This window comes from Triturus cristatus, chromosome 1_1 (assembly GCF_964204655.1).
Source record: "Triturus cristatus chromosome 1_1, aTriCri1.1, whole genome shotgun sequence".
Classification (NCBI taxonomy): Eukaryota; Metazoa; Chordata; class Amphibia; order Caudata; family Salamandridae; genus Triturus; species Triturus cristatus.
Window position 1 is genome coordinate 225,467,677 of NC_140579.1, and position 16,235 is coordinate 225,483,911.

General features: G+C 43.2%; 1 protein-coding gene across 1 annotated transcript in view; it reads right to left on the reverse strand.

Moving 5' to 3' along the window:
• Positions 1–16,235, reverse strand: part of SLC26A9 (solute carrier family 26 member 9) — a 162,034-nt gene that overhangs the window by 51,714 nt on the left and 94,085 nt on the right. Inside the window, exons 12-14 of the mRNA XM_085625264.1 lie at positions 9,416–9,522; positions 4,878–4,947; positions 887–979 (exon numbers count right to left, since the gene is read on the reverse strand). Of these exons, the coding sequence (XP_085481390.1) occupies positions 887–979; positions 4,878–4,947; positions 9,416–9,522 (270 nt within the window). The remainder of the gene's footprint in view (positions 1–886; positions 980–4,877; positions 4,948–9,415; positions 9,523–16,235) is intronic.

The window sequence follows — 16,235 nt, forward strand, 5'->3', positions numbered from 1 at the left end:
CTCATACCCCTCTCCCTGAATCTCATACGCCCCTGAAACCATCTCATAGTGTCTAAGGGTTTATGGGAATGCTCAAATGATGTCTACGCAAGGAGAAGAGAGGGCGTCTTGTTATAATCGGAGTACAGCTTATATGCAAAAGAGATGCCTACATTGGTAGACCATATGCATTATCATACACTGTGGTAATACGTGAGCATGCTCAAGTGAGAGCCACAGTGCTAGAAGAGAAGGACTTTTGCTTTCTTCACAATATTTAATATGCGTGGACGCCTGTTTTGGTAGACTGCACTACATCTCCGGTTAGGATAAAAGGCTTGCACAGGTAATGTATGCACTGGTGAAAAGGAAGGCCATTTGTAAGTGGTGTGCTATACTGAAGAATATGGAATTTCGCATTACATACTGCTGTGTACTGCAATCTCGGGCACATTATAGCGGAATGTGCACAAAAAATTGCGTTTTTCGTTGGAAAGGCCATTATTTCTGCTGTGGGTTCAGGTATGTCTTCTAGACTGGGCATAGGAAGACCCGGCTTCTGCTTGAACGTCTGTCATTAGACTTTGATGTTGAGACATTGGTGCCTTTCCCTGGTTTAGACTGGATTCTTAAAGTCCAACAACTTGGCACCGACATCATGTTCCACTGTAACTCTATATTTCAGTTCTAGCATGCAACTTAGGCAGCAACATGTTCGGATTGTTATTAAGTTATCTAGTTCACAAAATGGCCAGGTTTCAGATGAACGTTTTTAATATGCCCTCCGTCAAATCCTCTTTTTATTGTAATGCGATTCTCCCTGGGCTATAAAGCCATCCTTTCATGGGGAACGATTGAGGGGTTACCACCGCGCCGCTCAGACAGGAGACAAACTGCAGCTTTTTACCTTTTTAATGACTTTCTGACGGAAAATCTCCGAATTGGCAAAGTAGAGCGGGGAGCAGTACGTCACAATCTTAATCCCCTCGACCGGCTTCACCTGTAAGAGAGGTCAGAGGTCATCGTCATGCACAGAGGATTATCAAGCAAGCAGGTACGACGCGGGGCAGGGGTGGGGCACGGTTGGAATCGGGGGAAGATGCACGCTGGGATGTTGTAGCTCCACAAACACAGTAAGACCCCAGAGGACTTTTATCTTGTATGGGAGCTGTAGAAAGAACTATAAAAAAGAAAAGTAGGTGGTAACGGGACATGGTTGGTGAAAATTTACCATTTTAGTAGAGAGTTGCCAAACCCAGGTCTGCAAAAAGTAATGCAGTCCAACATATGAGGAGGTGCAAAAAACAGGACCCCTTTCATTAAGGGAACTCTACATCGCACAGCAGGTGGTGCAGTTTCCTCAACTTCCACTCAAAGAAAGCAGAAGTAGGGGCGAGAGGCATTAGGGCCTCACCTAAAGTTGGAGAAGCTACTTCTTCCCCAGACTCCGCAGTATCGACCCGCCATATCTAAAAGTTTTCTCTGACAGCTTCCGTGAAAACAAACAGCGCCGTGCCATGGCGACACTGCAGGCCAGTTGGCATTTTCTTTTCGCTTCCAAAGATAAAGCTCAAAAGTGAGACTTTATTGTTGGAAAACAAACATAAAAATGCCCTTGCTGTCTGCATGGCAGTTGCTGACAGGAAACAACACAGCTGATATGGCATGAGAAGGCGAGCCTTCCGGTTCCCGCTCAGCAGAGAGATGTTCTGCAGGAGGGTACGTTTGTTGGTGCAGTGTTAGAAATGGGGGTCTCTAGTTGGCAATGGCTGGCCACTGTCCAAGTAGGGACCCTTCTTCTTAAGTCAGAGTAAGCAGCCTACACCCTTTGATAACCCCTGCTCAACCCTGTGGTAACGTAGCACGAGCAGCTAGGCCTATCTCAGAGGCAGTGTGTGAAGCATTTATGACCATACACAGTAACACAGTGAAGAACACTATAAAGGGACACCACTCAAGTAGTTAAAAAAAATAGGTGTATTTATATAGACTTAATCACAAGACCAATAACAGTAAAAAATCCACAATACCAGAAAAATAGGGTTACTTTAAAAATACTGCAAAAATAGTTCAAGGTGCACAAAATGATGTTCAGTTCAATGCAGTGGTCTCTGCGACCCTTTTACTCACAAGGTATCTGGATTCTGTAGCAAAGCAACAAAAATGTCGCTAAGGGGTTGTAGCGATAAATTTCCTCACGCTAACCAGCGATGCGTTGAATCCTTACCGCCAGGGAGGATGATGCGCTGGGTTGCAGGCAGGATAAAGCGACAAACTTCTTCACGCTAAGCCGGTGATGCGATGAAATCCTTGCCGCTAAGGGAGGATGATGCACCGAGCCTGTTGCGTGTGCGATCTTGCTGCGATGAAAGAAAATGGCGCTCCGCGAGGGAGAGACGATCCTGATGCGATGCAGGGAAAATGGCGAACGCTCGGCGTCCGCGCTGCGATGAGCTTGATGCAATGATTTGGGGTTAGCGAGCACTTTGGGGCACGCTAACAGGTAATGCGACAATCCTTGGGTTAGCGAGCGCTTTCAGACCCGCTGATAGGCGATTCAATAACTTGGGTTAGCGAGCGTTTTCAGACCCGCAGACAGGCTCTGCGACGATCTTCGGGATAGCGGGCGTTTTCAGGCCCGCTGACGGGTGATGCGATAATCTTCGGGATAGCGGGCGTTTTCAGGCCCGCTGATGGGTGATGCGATAATCTTCGGGATAGCGGGCGTTTTCAGGCCCGCTGATGGGTGATGCGATAATCTTCGGGGTTAGCGAGCGCTCGGCGGCAGCAGAGCGCCGAATTTTCTCACGCTCACCAGGTGCAGCGGCCCGCTAACGGGGGTTAGCGACGATTTTCAGCACTCTTTTCTCAGCAGTAGAACTAGAGGCCCTGGAACTCACAGGAGCCTCACCTGCAGATATGAATCCTTGCTGGGAGGACACAGGAGGCTGGTGGTGGAGCCTGGTGTGCCTGAGACTCCTGCAGGAGGCTAGCTCTCTTCTAGCCCTTGGGTGATTGCTGTAGCCACAAAATAAAACTTCCTTCAAAGTCCTTTTCCTCTTCTTCCAAGTCCAGTAGTAACCACTGCAGGCCACTCCAAGAAACAGCACACAAGCACAAGGACAGTCCTTCTCCTGAAGATTCCTGTAGTCACACGGACAGAGGTTCTTCTTGTTGTCCAGGAGCAATACAAATTGTAGGGGTTGGGGCACAAATATTTATACCCCCAAAGTCTTTGTTCTTAGGAGTCACATGTCTCTGAACCCAGCCAGAACCAGTTCTGCCCAGCCCTGGAGCACTTTGTTTACCAGGCTGCATCCTTCCTTTCAAAAAGAGGGGGTCTGCCTTCAGACGCACAGTGGGAGGTGGAGCCAGCATTCACCTTGCCAGGCACAGCCCTATTCAAGTGCAGGAGCTACCCCTCCCCTCACTCCAAGGCAGATCTCTCTATTCAACCCAGGTCTGACTCAGCCTGCCCTGTCCCTCCAAAACCAGACAGCCAATACACATAATAGCAGAGCACACTGGAAGGCTTAGGCAAGAAAGTACCTATACTCTAAAAGTGGTAGTTTCAAACACAGAATATAAAAATAACCTTCACTAAAAGATGTATTTTAATATTCTGAGCTCAGACATACTAAATTCGTTTTTCTACCATGTTCTGTGGGTCAGTTAGGACTATAGGATGTAATAGCCCAGACCTCCCATTCTGGCCTATGGAGAACAGGTAGCCTTACAGTAGTGAAAAACGAAATTGGGTGTAATTCACTACTAGGACATGCTACACACATCAGAGCATGTCCTACCTTACACATACAATGCACTTTATCATAAGGGTGGCTTACAGGATGCCAAGGGAAGGTTCAGGGGCTGGGAAGTGGGTGCACTTCACAGCCAAGATGGCAGTTCTGGACTGCACACAGACGCTGCAGTGGCAGGTCTGAGACACACTTTACAAGCTGCTTCTGTGGGTGGCACAAACCAGTGCTGCAGGCCCACCAGCAGCATTCGGTTTACCAGCCCTGGGCACACACAGTCCACGCTACTAGGGACTAACAGGTAAACCAAATAAGCCAATCATGGATGTACCAATGTCATCTTTACAAAGGGAGCATTCGTACTGTGGCACTGAATGGCAGTGGCACAGCGCCCAGAGCATCTATAACCAGCAAAAACAGAGGAGACACAGCGAAAAATGGAAGGGAGACTCACGCCAATGGTGCCAGGTCTAACATGCAGCCTGCGAATAGTTCTGCTGTCTGAAACGCACTGCTTTCTCCAGCTCTGGAAAAGGTGGTAGGACCTGAGAGCTGGCCTGACGGGACATTAGGCTATTTCTGACCCGTGTCCTGTTACCACCCACCCCTAAATCTAATCTTTTTTAAACCAGGATTCGCCGAGAAATTACATGCCCAAGATCCACTGTGCAGTTATGCACCCAAGAGAAAATATGTATAGAGGGACCTCATGCTCATTTAGATATAGCATACTCCGGGGCCTAGTTCAATAGCACACATTTCATGGAAAAGCACAGACAAACGATAAAATATGGTCCGCTCTAGCGGCAAGTAAAACAGCGCGGGTACAACCATCGTGGGGCAGGTACACAGGGGTTGGGGGTCTAATGGATGTGCTCAGTTGCAGATCCATCAACATAGGGAAAAGAAGCAGACAAGTGGCTAGTTTGATGTGCTAAGAAAGGGACAGTACCTAAGTCTTTGCACTAGTTTATCACATCACCCCTGTAATAGTGACTAACTCTACCCTACCTGCATGACACTTCAAGGCCATGCCGTCCGGTTATCAACTCAACATAATAACGCACAAGTGTATAACTTGGGGACAGTGAGAGAGAGAAGAGTAAAGCACCGAACAAAACATGTAGGAGACAGACTCACCTTGTTATAGACTTTGGGATTTTTGTAGATGTCTGTTGAAGCTATCTGTCCTAGGGCAGAGCCATTCCGACTTGGGAAAGAGAAAGAAGAGGAAAAACTGATTTAGAAGACTCGATACACACAGTCCCGATGGTTAACAATAATAAACCTACGGCTGACGCTTTCCGCATTCCGTAATTTTAACGCAGTGCATCAAGAAGTGCATTGAATGCAGTTTAAGACAAACAGTCCAAACACCAATAGAAACCCATATATCACCTGCCATATCACTTAATAATGCTTTTCTTAGCTCTCTTGGCGAAACGTGTTTTCTCTTTCATCGTCTGCTTAAGGAGCTAAGTGAGGCTAAAACACTTATATAGATGTTGCCTCCTGGAACAGTTTTAGTTCCTCTTTATAGCTGAAAGGGGGTAGTTGCATTCTAATTTCAAAACATGAGGTTGTGTCTAATGCACATGAATGTACAGAAAAACACCAACCTGTACAATTATTGTAGGTACACAACTTTGGCCCAACCCGTGTAATAGCCTTAATAGAGTCACAGACTTGGAATAGAGGGCCAACCAGCTATTGTGCAATTAGAGCAGGTTCCTGGGTATTGAGCTTTGACCCGAGTAGATATTTTAGAACAGACTGACCAATCTGGGTCTGTTTTAGATTTACATTAATACTTGCACCCTCTTTTCCTTCCTTTCATGGTCTTCCCTCCTACTTCCTTTTTGGGAGGGGTGCAGAGCCTTTTCGAAGTGTCACACACGGGTCCTGCAGCTCCACAATGGTTGCTAGGGGAGTGGAAGAGTTAGAAGTAGACATGGGGCCCTTCATTACAACACACAGTCAGGTAGGGCTGAGAAGTAAAATGGATGACAGAAATAGTGAGGAGACAAGGAGGAGAGTGACCAGACAAAAAAGAAAGTGGATGAGACATGGAAGGGATAGTGCAACCAAGAAACTGACATAGGACCCTAGAAAAGGAGTGGAGATAAAATGTGGAGACAAGAACGCAATAAATATGGAGGTATCTGGTAGAGAAGGAAAGAGGGCTGGACAATAAATGGGGAGGAAGGGACATGAAAGTGAGCAATGAGGCAAAAAAAGAGAGCTGTGACATAGAAAGAAGAGAGGAGGTAGGGGTACACAGAATTGTAGGGTGGAGAAAATGTCCTTTGCATAGTTCTGTCAAGCATGTGCCTCCACCTTGAGTTCCTTTGGGCACATTTCTGTTGATGTTCAATTTTCTTAGGCCTTAACACACATGACAATTTGGAGGCAAGCAGAAGTACTCAGCAGTGTTCCTAAGACGGGCAATGAACTCTTGCTGGCATTTACAGTATTTCACATCACCTTATTGCTAGGAACAGCGCCCAAAAACATTAGCTGGTTCCTCCACAGAGCAATGGCTACTTTATTAACAATATACTATGGGCCCGATTAACAAAGGTAAAATGAGGCGAACATCTAACTTTACGACTTTTGGTATTCACAAAGAGCATTTACTACTCGTAAATGCACTTTGTGAATACCAAAAGTCATAAAGTTCAACTTTTGGTATTCACAAAGGACATTTACGAGTAGTAAATGCCCTCTGCGAATACCAAAAGTCGTAAAGTTATACTTTCTTCTCAGCTTACTTTTCTGAATTAGGCCCTATATTTTTGCCCCCTGACTTTTGTGCATGATATTGCATTGTGTGTAGAAGCCAAGTAAATGTTTTCCCTTATGTAAAAGCACTAGGCAGACAATGAGTTATTAAGTGTCTGATTGAGTTCTGAGTTTCTACCCCACACTTCCTCATTGAGCAAGCCTTGGATCACTCTGCGATGCTATCATGAGGGTCGAGTCCTAAAGCGGGTACTTGGTGCAGAGTTTTAGGTTCAACAGTAAGAAAACGCACCCGGAAACTGGTGGTAAAGGGCTTTCGTTGTTACATTTTGAGCCCAGCAACTTCTGATGTATCTGGCATTCCTGAAAAAGTTCCTATGGGCTGTTAACACAACCAAAGTAATCAGTTGTGGAGGATGAGCCTAATGCACCTGCTGCATGGCTATCATTGGCAAAGGTAGAACACACAGAATTGTGCATTATGTAATGAGCATGTCCATATCTAATTAATTAATTATATCAAGATTTTGATATGATCCTTTAGCCTCCTTTACTTCTGTCTGCTCACATACCCTAATTTTCATGAGTAATATCCCACAATCTGCAATCCCCAAATGGCAATTTTATAGCTGTATTGATAAACGACAGACAAATCTTCTGCGTGTGTGGAAGATGGTCCATATTGCAGGGTAGCCAATCAGCTGAGTCTGTTGCCTACAGACTGTAGGGCCTAATTTAGAGTTCAAAGGACAAGTTACTCTGTGAGAACCGCAATGGATAACCCTTTCAGCGTATTAAAAATGCTATTGGATATAATGCACCTGTAATACGGTGAACGGGATATCCGTCAAGTTTCAGATGGAGTAACCTGTCTGCCATACTTTAAATCATAATATCTCGAACAATAGGAAATCAGACCCTTAGTTCTCATTAGAGGTTCTTGCCTATGGAATGGGGGAACTCCTTTAATAATTGTAGCTCTTTATCTTTCTTTGCAATGCACATGATTTTTTTCTTGTGGTAAATAATTTAGCGCAATGGTATTTCACTCAACTAGCAACAAGTGCATAATTCTGACGGGTAGACGTTTGTGGTCACTTTTATCAACACCAGCCAACATCAGAAGGGCATCCTTGGATTCAGGGACCTTTTTTATCTGAAATAATGATCAGGACTATTGAATGAAGATCAGTTTTAGCTACCAATGCCTCATTCTGCTCGAGAGTCAGTGTGACAGAAAATAAAGCAGCACAACCACACTGATGTGGGTTTAAAAGAGTAGTCCGCTAACAGTATCTCCAGCCTTTTGATTCTTACTTTTTAGTGCTGTTATAGCCGATAATCAAGCCCCTGCCTGGTGGTAATATTTGTACATTTTCCAAATGAAGTTCACACATCTGTAATTACAACTAGATTCAGCTAGACGCTCTGAGTGTTAAACTCAACATGTTAGAGTTCATTTGCATATGTATGTATGTTCTTGGGACATGTAGACACACCTGTCTTATCTAGTTTGTGGATTTTATAAATGTTCTCACCAAATGTGTGCCTAACATGAAAACCGCGTTAGAACCCTGATTTTGACTCAGAATTTCATCCCTCCGAGGTTGACAATATCAGTACCTTTTGAGGCTGACCGCAATCACAGTATTATCAATGACAACAGATGATTTAATTTCTGGTATACGTCATACAGAGTTTCAGCGAATTTTAGTCACTGTTGTGCGAACCCATGTCTACAAGTTCTTAAACCCTCCAATGTCATGCATATGGACATATGTGACGTGGAAAGTGGCATTAAAGGATGCTATGAAACACTATATTCGAAAACGTTGAAGTAGAAGGATAGCTCTCTCTAGTAGTGCTCGAGTGACACAACTTGAGGAACGTGGCACACCAACATAGAAACCTGCAACACCCGGGCACACCCTAAATCATTTCAATCAGTGACTGAAAAAGTAAGTGGGTAGGATACATTTTAAAGTAGGGGCATGCGATGTTGGACTTCAAAAGCTTTGGGGAATAAAGGAACAAAAACTTTTCCAAGCTCGCAAAGTGGGCAAGATTTTATAAAAACCAAGTGGGTTGAAAATCCCACAAAGTGTAAGTTGTGTCGAAAAAACTACAGAAGAGCAAATTCTTTTGCAGGAAAATGCTTCTGCAAAATTGTTTTTGCTGGAAAATTCTCCATCAAAGTTTTTTAAACTGCTGCACCCACAAGCAACTCCTCCATTTTGTGAAGTTGCACATTTGTCACCTTTACAAAAGTTGGCCAAAGGGATTATCCTATGGGTGAGTGAAAATTGTTTGATATTCTTTGCATAAAAATTTGAAATATTACGCAAAATGACACAAAATGCAAATTTTGCATTTGCACTATTTTTTTTAGTGCAAACTGCGTTCCTGCAATAATGCATTTTGAGAGAAAAGTAAAAGGGAAAAAATCACAAGTGCTGCAAACAACAGCAGATGCGTTCTGGTCGTGCGTATTGTTCCTGAGATTCCTCAATAGGATTTTGTGTGAATGGTCTTTAATTAAGGGGCCAGGCATAGTGGGTTAATTTCGGTAAATTTGCGTAATAAGCGTAATGTGAAATTGCGAAAATTATGTGCGATTATGCCAGTGTAAAGAAAATTACATTCATGCACTGCTAGTTTAAAGCACACACTCCAAACATATTTTCCTCTTGCTGGTTGCAAACGGCAGGCTGCTTTGTAGGGTCGCCAAATAAACTTTAAGACAATGGGTGTTATGCTATAAAGTAAACCTGCCTAAGAGGACATGGGCTGAGCCCAGGTCTAGCCTAAGTGGCCTAACTCAATCTTTATAAGTGTATATGTGTGTCCCGGGCTCAATTATGAGGATATAAGTCGGAGATGACACATGGATTTCGACTGGGTGGATGACTGGAACTTGGTGGATATTAAATACTTACAACTGTGTGTTGAAGATGACAACCAGGATTGAGAATCCAACACCAACAGCCACTCCATAGGGAAGACCCAGGAAAAAGGTGGAGAGGAAGCTCACCACCCAGACACACTAAGGAGAAGAGAACAACTGTATAAGTGTTAAATTTGGAAGACATACCCATAAACCTCTTCTTTATGTACAGTGTTTAATTGTGGATGTTTCTGTTTTTTTAAGCATTCCAAACTATTCTAATTTTGGCATATATAGGCACTGAGCTCTAGGGAGGCAAAGCAATTTATCCAGAATCACATCATTTGTGTAAAGTGCAAAATCTGTAATTTTAAATTTAGGTCTTCTGGTTTCACAATTGATCATTTAGCAACAAAATCATACCTGCATGATACTAGAATAGGTGTGATAGTTGTTTAACTTTTAAATATTTTAATGACATAGTTCAAGCTGCCACCCAATTTGTAAAGTTTGCCTGCCAAATTAAAGAAGATGCTGCTATTCGCTTTTCTGTGTGCTCAAAAGACATGCCAAGATATTACCTCATTCATCCAACAGAATCAAAACTTTTATTGCTGTGTGTTGCAAACACCCTTTTGTAGGAAATTTGCCCATTCTGGAGGGCCAACCTATATTGTGCATCTTTTGCTGGATCCTATATTTTTGACGGCTCTAGGACTCTGTGCACCTGCCAACCAGTGATAACGTGTCTAAGCTCCGCTTTTAACATGGTGAAATTGGCATACCCCTGATTGGTATGTTTAATGTACATGCAGGTGCCCACAATGTGTATGGAGGGCCTGTAAGATAAACGTCACTAGTGGACTGGAGCATCCATTAAGCCACCAACTATAGAGACAGTGAAACATGACTGCAGGCCTACCATTTGTAGCCTGTCTCTTACTGTTTTAAACTGCAAATTCAACCTGTCAAAATAACACCTTTTGACTGGTCAAAACCTTCCTTTTAAATATTTATTATTCACCCCTGTGTAGGCCTTATTGCCCATAAAGCAGGATGCATGGTATTTAAAAGTGGGACATGCGGGATTAAATGTTAAAAATGTCCTTACAGTTAAAAAGCCCCCCAAAAGTTATGTTCACTTAAGCAAGGCTGGCTGTTCTATAGGAAAACATGGTGGTTACACTATTTCATTTAATAATGATAATTTCGGGTTAGGAAATACCTACATATTCAAACAACAATTTTTTTAAATTATTAAAAATCCAATTCAGTGAAGTTAGATGTTTGATAAATATTAAGGAAAGGGTACTTTTAGAAAGTACCATTTTCCCTGCCTAAACCACTGGAAGTTCATTTGCATTTGGGAATGGGTGGGAAATGAGAAGACAATAGGCTGACCTGAATGGGCAGAGATGACCGTTCTGAACCTGACAAAATATGGGGCAGGGTGGGGATGTGAGCATCTTTTTTGACATTATAGTTTAAAACCCTGCTTGACAAGTCTGCATGGATTTTAAATATTACACTTGAAGCACACTTCAAAAAGGCCTCCCCTGCGCAAGCAAATTTTAGTTGACACCTGAGTAGGAGCCTTCCTTTGTTCCAAAGCCAGGCAGGCTTCAATCACACGTGGCCTTTTTTGACATTATAGTGTCAAATGATGTTGGAGTGTTAAATCCTGCTTGACAGATTTGCTAGGGTTTTATGTATAACACTTGTTGCACACGCCAGCGGGCAGGAAGCAGAGTGCCAACACAATTGTTGTGTATCTACTGCCTGTGTACAGCCTGGTTGCTGCAAAACACTGATCTATTGGGGGTAGAGTGATAGCCCCAAACTGGATTTCAGTGTTACACATGGGAGAACACTCGGATTACCATAATGCACTCCCCATACACACCCCAGTCTTCAGAGACCAAGATTAATGTGGCCGAAGACTTCTGCCATCTTGGAAATGGTCAAAGTAGGTAAGACTGGCCCGGGAATGTTTATCCCATTGGTTAGGGCATGCCCAGGAGTCATTCGCACTTGGTTTGAGATTTTATTGTTTTGCATTCCGACTTTATTACTGTTTAATACTTTATATATATACTTTAAAATTGCCTAAATTAAGTCTGTCTGCTTTGTGCCATAGCTATCAGGGGATTGACCTCAGGTTAATTTAGTGATGCTGAGGGTTCACCTTTGCAAGGGTCATGCTTATTCCTTGAGGTGGATAGTCACCCACTTCAATTAATAATCCAATTTCTTACACTCCTCTTTCTGTTTCTGTTGTTACACACATGATCCCAAATGACTGGACTAATGAATTTCCCTCGTTGCATTACTGTGGGCAAAACAAGGATTTAGTTGTGTAAAAACAATGAGATATGGATTTGTAATTGAGTCATAAACTGTGGAACAACAAGGAATACTAAGCTTTAGCTCCATCTTCCTTATTTCAGTTATGTGGTTCTGGGCAAACAATTTCATAATTCTCTGCATCAGATCCCTTGTCAGTTAAAATTGGAGTCTTTGGAAACGGGATACCATGATTAGTTAGCTAATTAAAAATAGGAAATTTGGCCTTTCAATAATACTCACAGGGCTCACCAAAATCTCTAATGCTGTAACTAGGGGCATGGCATAAAACATGTAAACTCAAATCCTGTGCATCACACAGCGAGCACGCTGACCAGTATTTTGGTGCCTCTCTGTTAAGTTTTTTGTAATTGCACCCAGGCCTGTCACACAACAAACACATATGGCTAAAACAAGCCAGCCCTATTGGCTTTGTGACTGTTTGTTAGCTGTATGAGATAAATAAATAACAACTTAAACATTACCAAGGTCTGTGAAAGGGATAGTGGCCTTCAGGTGTCGCAGACACTCGCGCTCTCTTTTTTTACCACTTTCTTCTACAGACTCTCTGTTAGACACTTATGCCCTTTTTTCGCCCTTCTTCTTTTCTAAATCCTCTATCTGTCTAGGTCACTCTTTCCCACAATTACCACTGGCACATAGACAGATATCGCTCTGTGCACTTTACAGAGAGGCCCAGGATTGTATGTGCATGTAGCTTACACTCCTCTAAGAGCCACTGACAGGCATTGTGAGGAACTCGCACTGCCTTCAGCCTCAACTACAGAGCTCTCAATCGTTCCCCATCATAAAACGCTTCCTACAATCTGAATTCACTCCGACATCTGGAGGTTGCGCGGCTCAAAATATGCACTACACAGCATTTTTTGTTACAAAAAAAACTACAGAAACATAACATCTTAAAAAAATAGAATGCAAGACAAAAAAAAGAACTTAAACAGGAATTGCATCACTGAGATGCAATACTTAAGGTATTTACAGTTATTAATAAGAAGTCAAACAGACTGCAGTACAATTAAGCACTTCAACGTACAGCCTGAATGGGACCCATTTCAAAGTCTGTTTTAGTTACTGTCGGGTCTTAGACCCAGCAGGAACCAGCACACTTAAAGGCCTGGAGAACCATTTAAGGCATGAAGATACCCAATGTATCCTGCACGTGTGTTCTGTGCCCTAGTAACCCCCACTGCATGTCTCTCTCCCTTTGCAGTATACAAATGTTTGTTACATCACAAAACTCTCCGGTCAAGTTGTAAGAAGATGACACTGGGAGACGAAGGAAACTGAAATCAACACAGGTTGGTTTCTTTTGGAAACCCCTATGTCTGAGTCTGCTACCAGCACGTGACTCCATTAAGGGGCCGGTCTTAGCACAGTTTTTGCCCTGTTTTGCCACCAGGGTCTCCATTTGTGCTGCAAGGAAGGTTCATAACCCTCACACAGCAAAGATTGTTTCACGAGAAGTCTTAATCCACCCACCTGATGAACAAGCCAGAAAATTAAAGTAGCACCCAATTTGAACAAAAGTGCTGATCCCTCCAAGCAAGCAAAGTAAGTGTGTTGAACCCTCCCTAGAACAGCTTCCTTGTCTCTTACAGCCATGCATCTATCTATTCATTCTTTCAACCTTCCATCCACCTACTGATACCAACACTTCACCTTTACAGTCTAGCATCCATCATTCTTCCATCCAAAATTCAATCCATCATCCACTCATTTATACACTGTGCCATCCATCTACTCTTGCCACCCATCGATCCATCCACTCTGCCACCCATCAATCATCCACTTTGCCATCAATCCCCACACTCCTATTCATCCATCCACTCTGCCCTCATCCATCCACTCTGTCATCCATCCATTCATCTACTCTGTCATTCATCCAGTCTACCATCCATCCACTGGCGCCCATCAATCCATCAACTCTGCCATCCATCCAGTCATCCACTCCATCATCCATCAATCCACTCTACCTTCCATCCATCCTCTCTGCCATCCACCCATCCATCTGCTATCCATCCATCCACTCTGCCATCCATCCATCTACTCTACCATCCATACATCATCCAGCCACTCTGCCATCCATCCATTCTATCATCCATTCGCTATGCCATTCATCCAGCAATCCATCCACTCTGCCATACATCAATTCACTTTGACATCCATACATCCATTCTGCCATCCATCTATCCCCTCTTCCATCCGTCCATCCATCCATCCATCCGTCCATCCATCTGTCCATCCATCCACCCACCCATCCATCTACCCATTCACCCATCCATTCTGCCAGCCATCCATCCTGCCGTTTATTCATCAATTCATCCACTCTGCCTGCCAGCCATCCATCCATCCATCTATCCACTTTGCCATCCAACCATCCACTCTGCCATCCATCTATCATCCATCCACTCTGCTATCCATCCATTCATCAACTCTTCCATCCATCCATTCTACCATCTATCCACTCTGCCATTCATCCAGCAATCCATCCACTCTGCTATCCAACGGTGCATTCATCCACTCTGCCATGAAATAATCTACATTGCCATCCATCAATCCACTCTGCCATCCACTTGTCCATCCATACAACCATCATCCATCTACTTTGCCAACCATCCATAAATCACTCCATCCTGCCATTCATCAGTCTATACATTCTGGTATCCAATCAACCATTCATTCATTTTCCAATTCATCCATTCCCTCTGCCATCCATCCATTCACCTTGCCATCCATCCATCCATCTATCCATCCACTCATCTTTTCATCCACACATTCATTCATCCCTTTCATCTGTCCCTCCACCTCTCAATCCATCCCATTACTCTGCCATCCTTTCCCCCTCCATCCACCTATCCATTCACTCATCCATTCATCCCTTTGCTCTGTCATCCTTTCACTTGAACATCCACCTATCAATGTACTCACTCATCCATCCACCCATCCCTTTACTTTTTTTTTTTTTTTTAATAGTTTTTATTCACGTTTTGACAATTTAATACAATACACATCCCCCCTCCCCCCTAGGAGACCAAGGTCAAGAAACACTTTCTGTTGAGCCCCCTTTAGTATAAACATTGAAGAATTCATGTCTCATAGCGTGTATATTTAATAGCCAAAAAAAAGAAGAAAGATAATAAAAGAAAAGAAGGAAAAAGAGAAAGGGATTCATACATCCACTTTCTCCTACGAGTTATTCCCTTAAATATATTATTTATCCTTGACTATGCTCTTCTATCCAGAGTAACAGTGGTTCCCAAATCGTCATCCCTCTTTGTTTTTTCTTAGATCTCTTGTTCTTATATATGGCCACCTCCACGCTACAAATGGCAAGTATTCTAGCCCTCCATTGTGCGAAAGATGGCGGTTGAGGATCAAGCCATGCGGTGGCTAAACACAGTCTAAGAGTTGCCATAGCTACGAAAATCAGCCCCTGTTGGTGTATTGGGCGCTCAATTGCAGCCACTCCTAAAATCATTTCTTCGCTAGAAATAGTAATTTCTGCCTGAAATAAATCTGAAATGAAATTAGATACTTCTATCCTAAGGTTACTGAGTGAAGAGCACGTGGCAAACATGTGTATATCATTAGCAGCCGCCAATGAACAACGAGGACAAGCAGTTCCCGAGCCGCTGGCCCATTTGCCCAGTTTATACGGTGTGTAATAAAGGGCAAAAAATGTTTTGTAGAATTGAGCTTGTAGTTTTATTGACATAAGCAGAATTTGTGCGTACTCTAATGCTCGCTCAGGTGTTGTTTGCTGTACGGATAGGTTGATCTGCCATCTAGTAATATGTTTATCTAGATCATCCGGGAGGGTACTAATGAGATCCTTATTTATTTCCCCGATTCTAAGGGTGGTTTCCGAACATAGTTTATCTATTACTACGATATTTTGGAACTTACAGCGCCCCCCCATTTTCTTTAACAGGTAATCCCTAACCTGTAAGTACTTGAAAAAGTCCCTGTTGCTAACATTATAGTCATTACGTAGCTCTGAGAAGCTTTTCAGTCGGTTTTCGATATAGAAGCAACCAAGTTGGGTAATTCCTGCCCTAACCCACCTGGACATATAACCATCATGAAAGATCTCAGAGAGATCAGAGTTGCCACTAATTGGAGTATAGCATGGAAGCGTCCCAACCCTAGGAGTTTACGGATATTGCTCCAAACTTTCCAAATTCCCGAAATGGTCTTAAGTTTAGTTTTCTTGAAAAAGTTGTCATTAATATGTCGCCATAAGCACCCTTTGCTTCTATCCCCTAAAACCATTTCCTGTGGGGTCGGGATCGCACAATTACTCTGCTCGATATCCAACAAGTGTGTACAGTATTTGGTCACTGTTGCCCAATAGTAGATCCTAAAGTTGGGCAGCGCTAACCCTCCTCTTTCAGTTGGTAGCATAATCCATTTTAGTGCCCTTCGCGGTTTCTGGAACCCCCAAATAAATCTAGATAACAGAGATTCGATGTTTTTAAAGTAATACGGGGAAAACTCAAGACAAATTG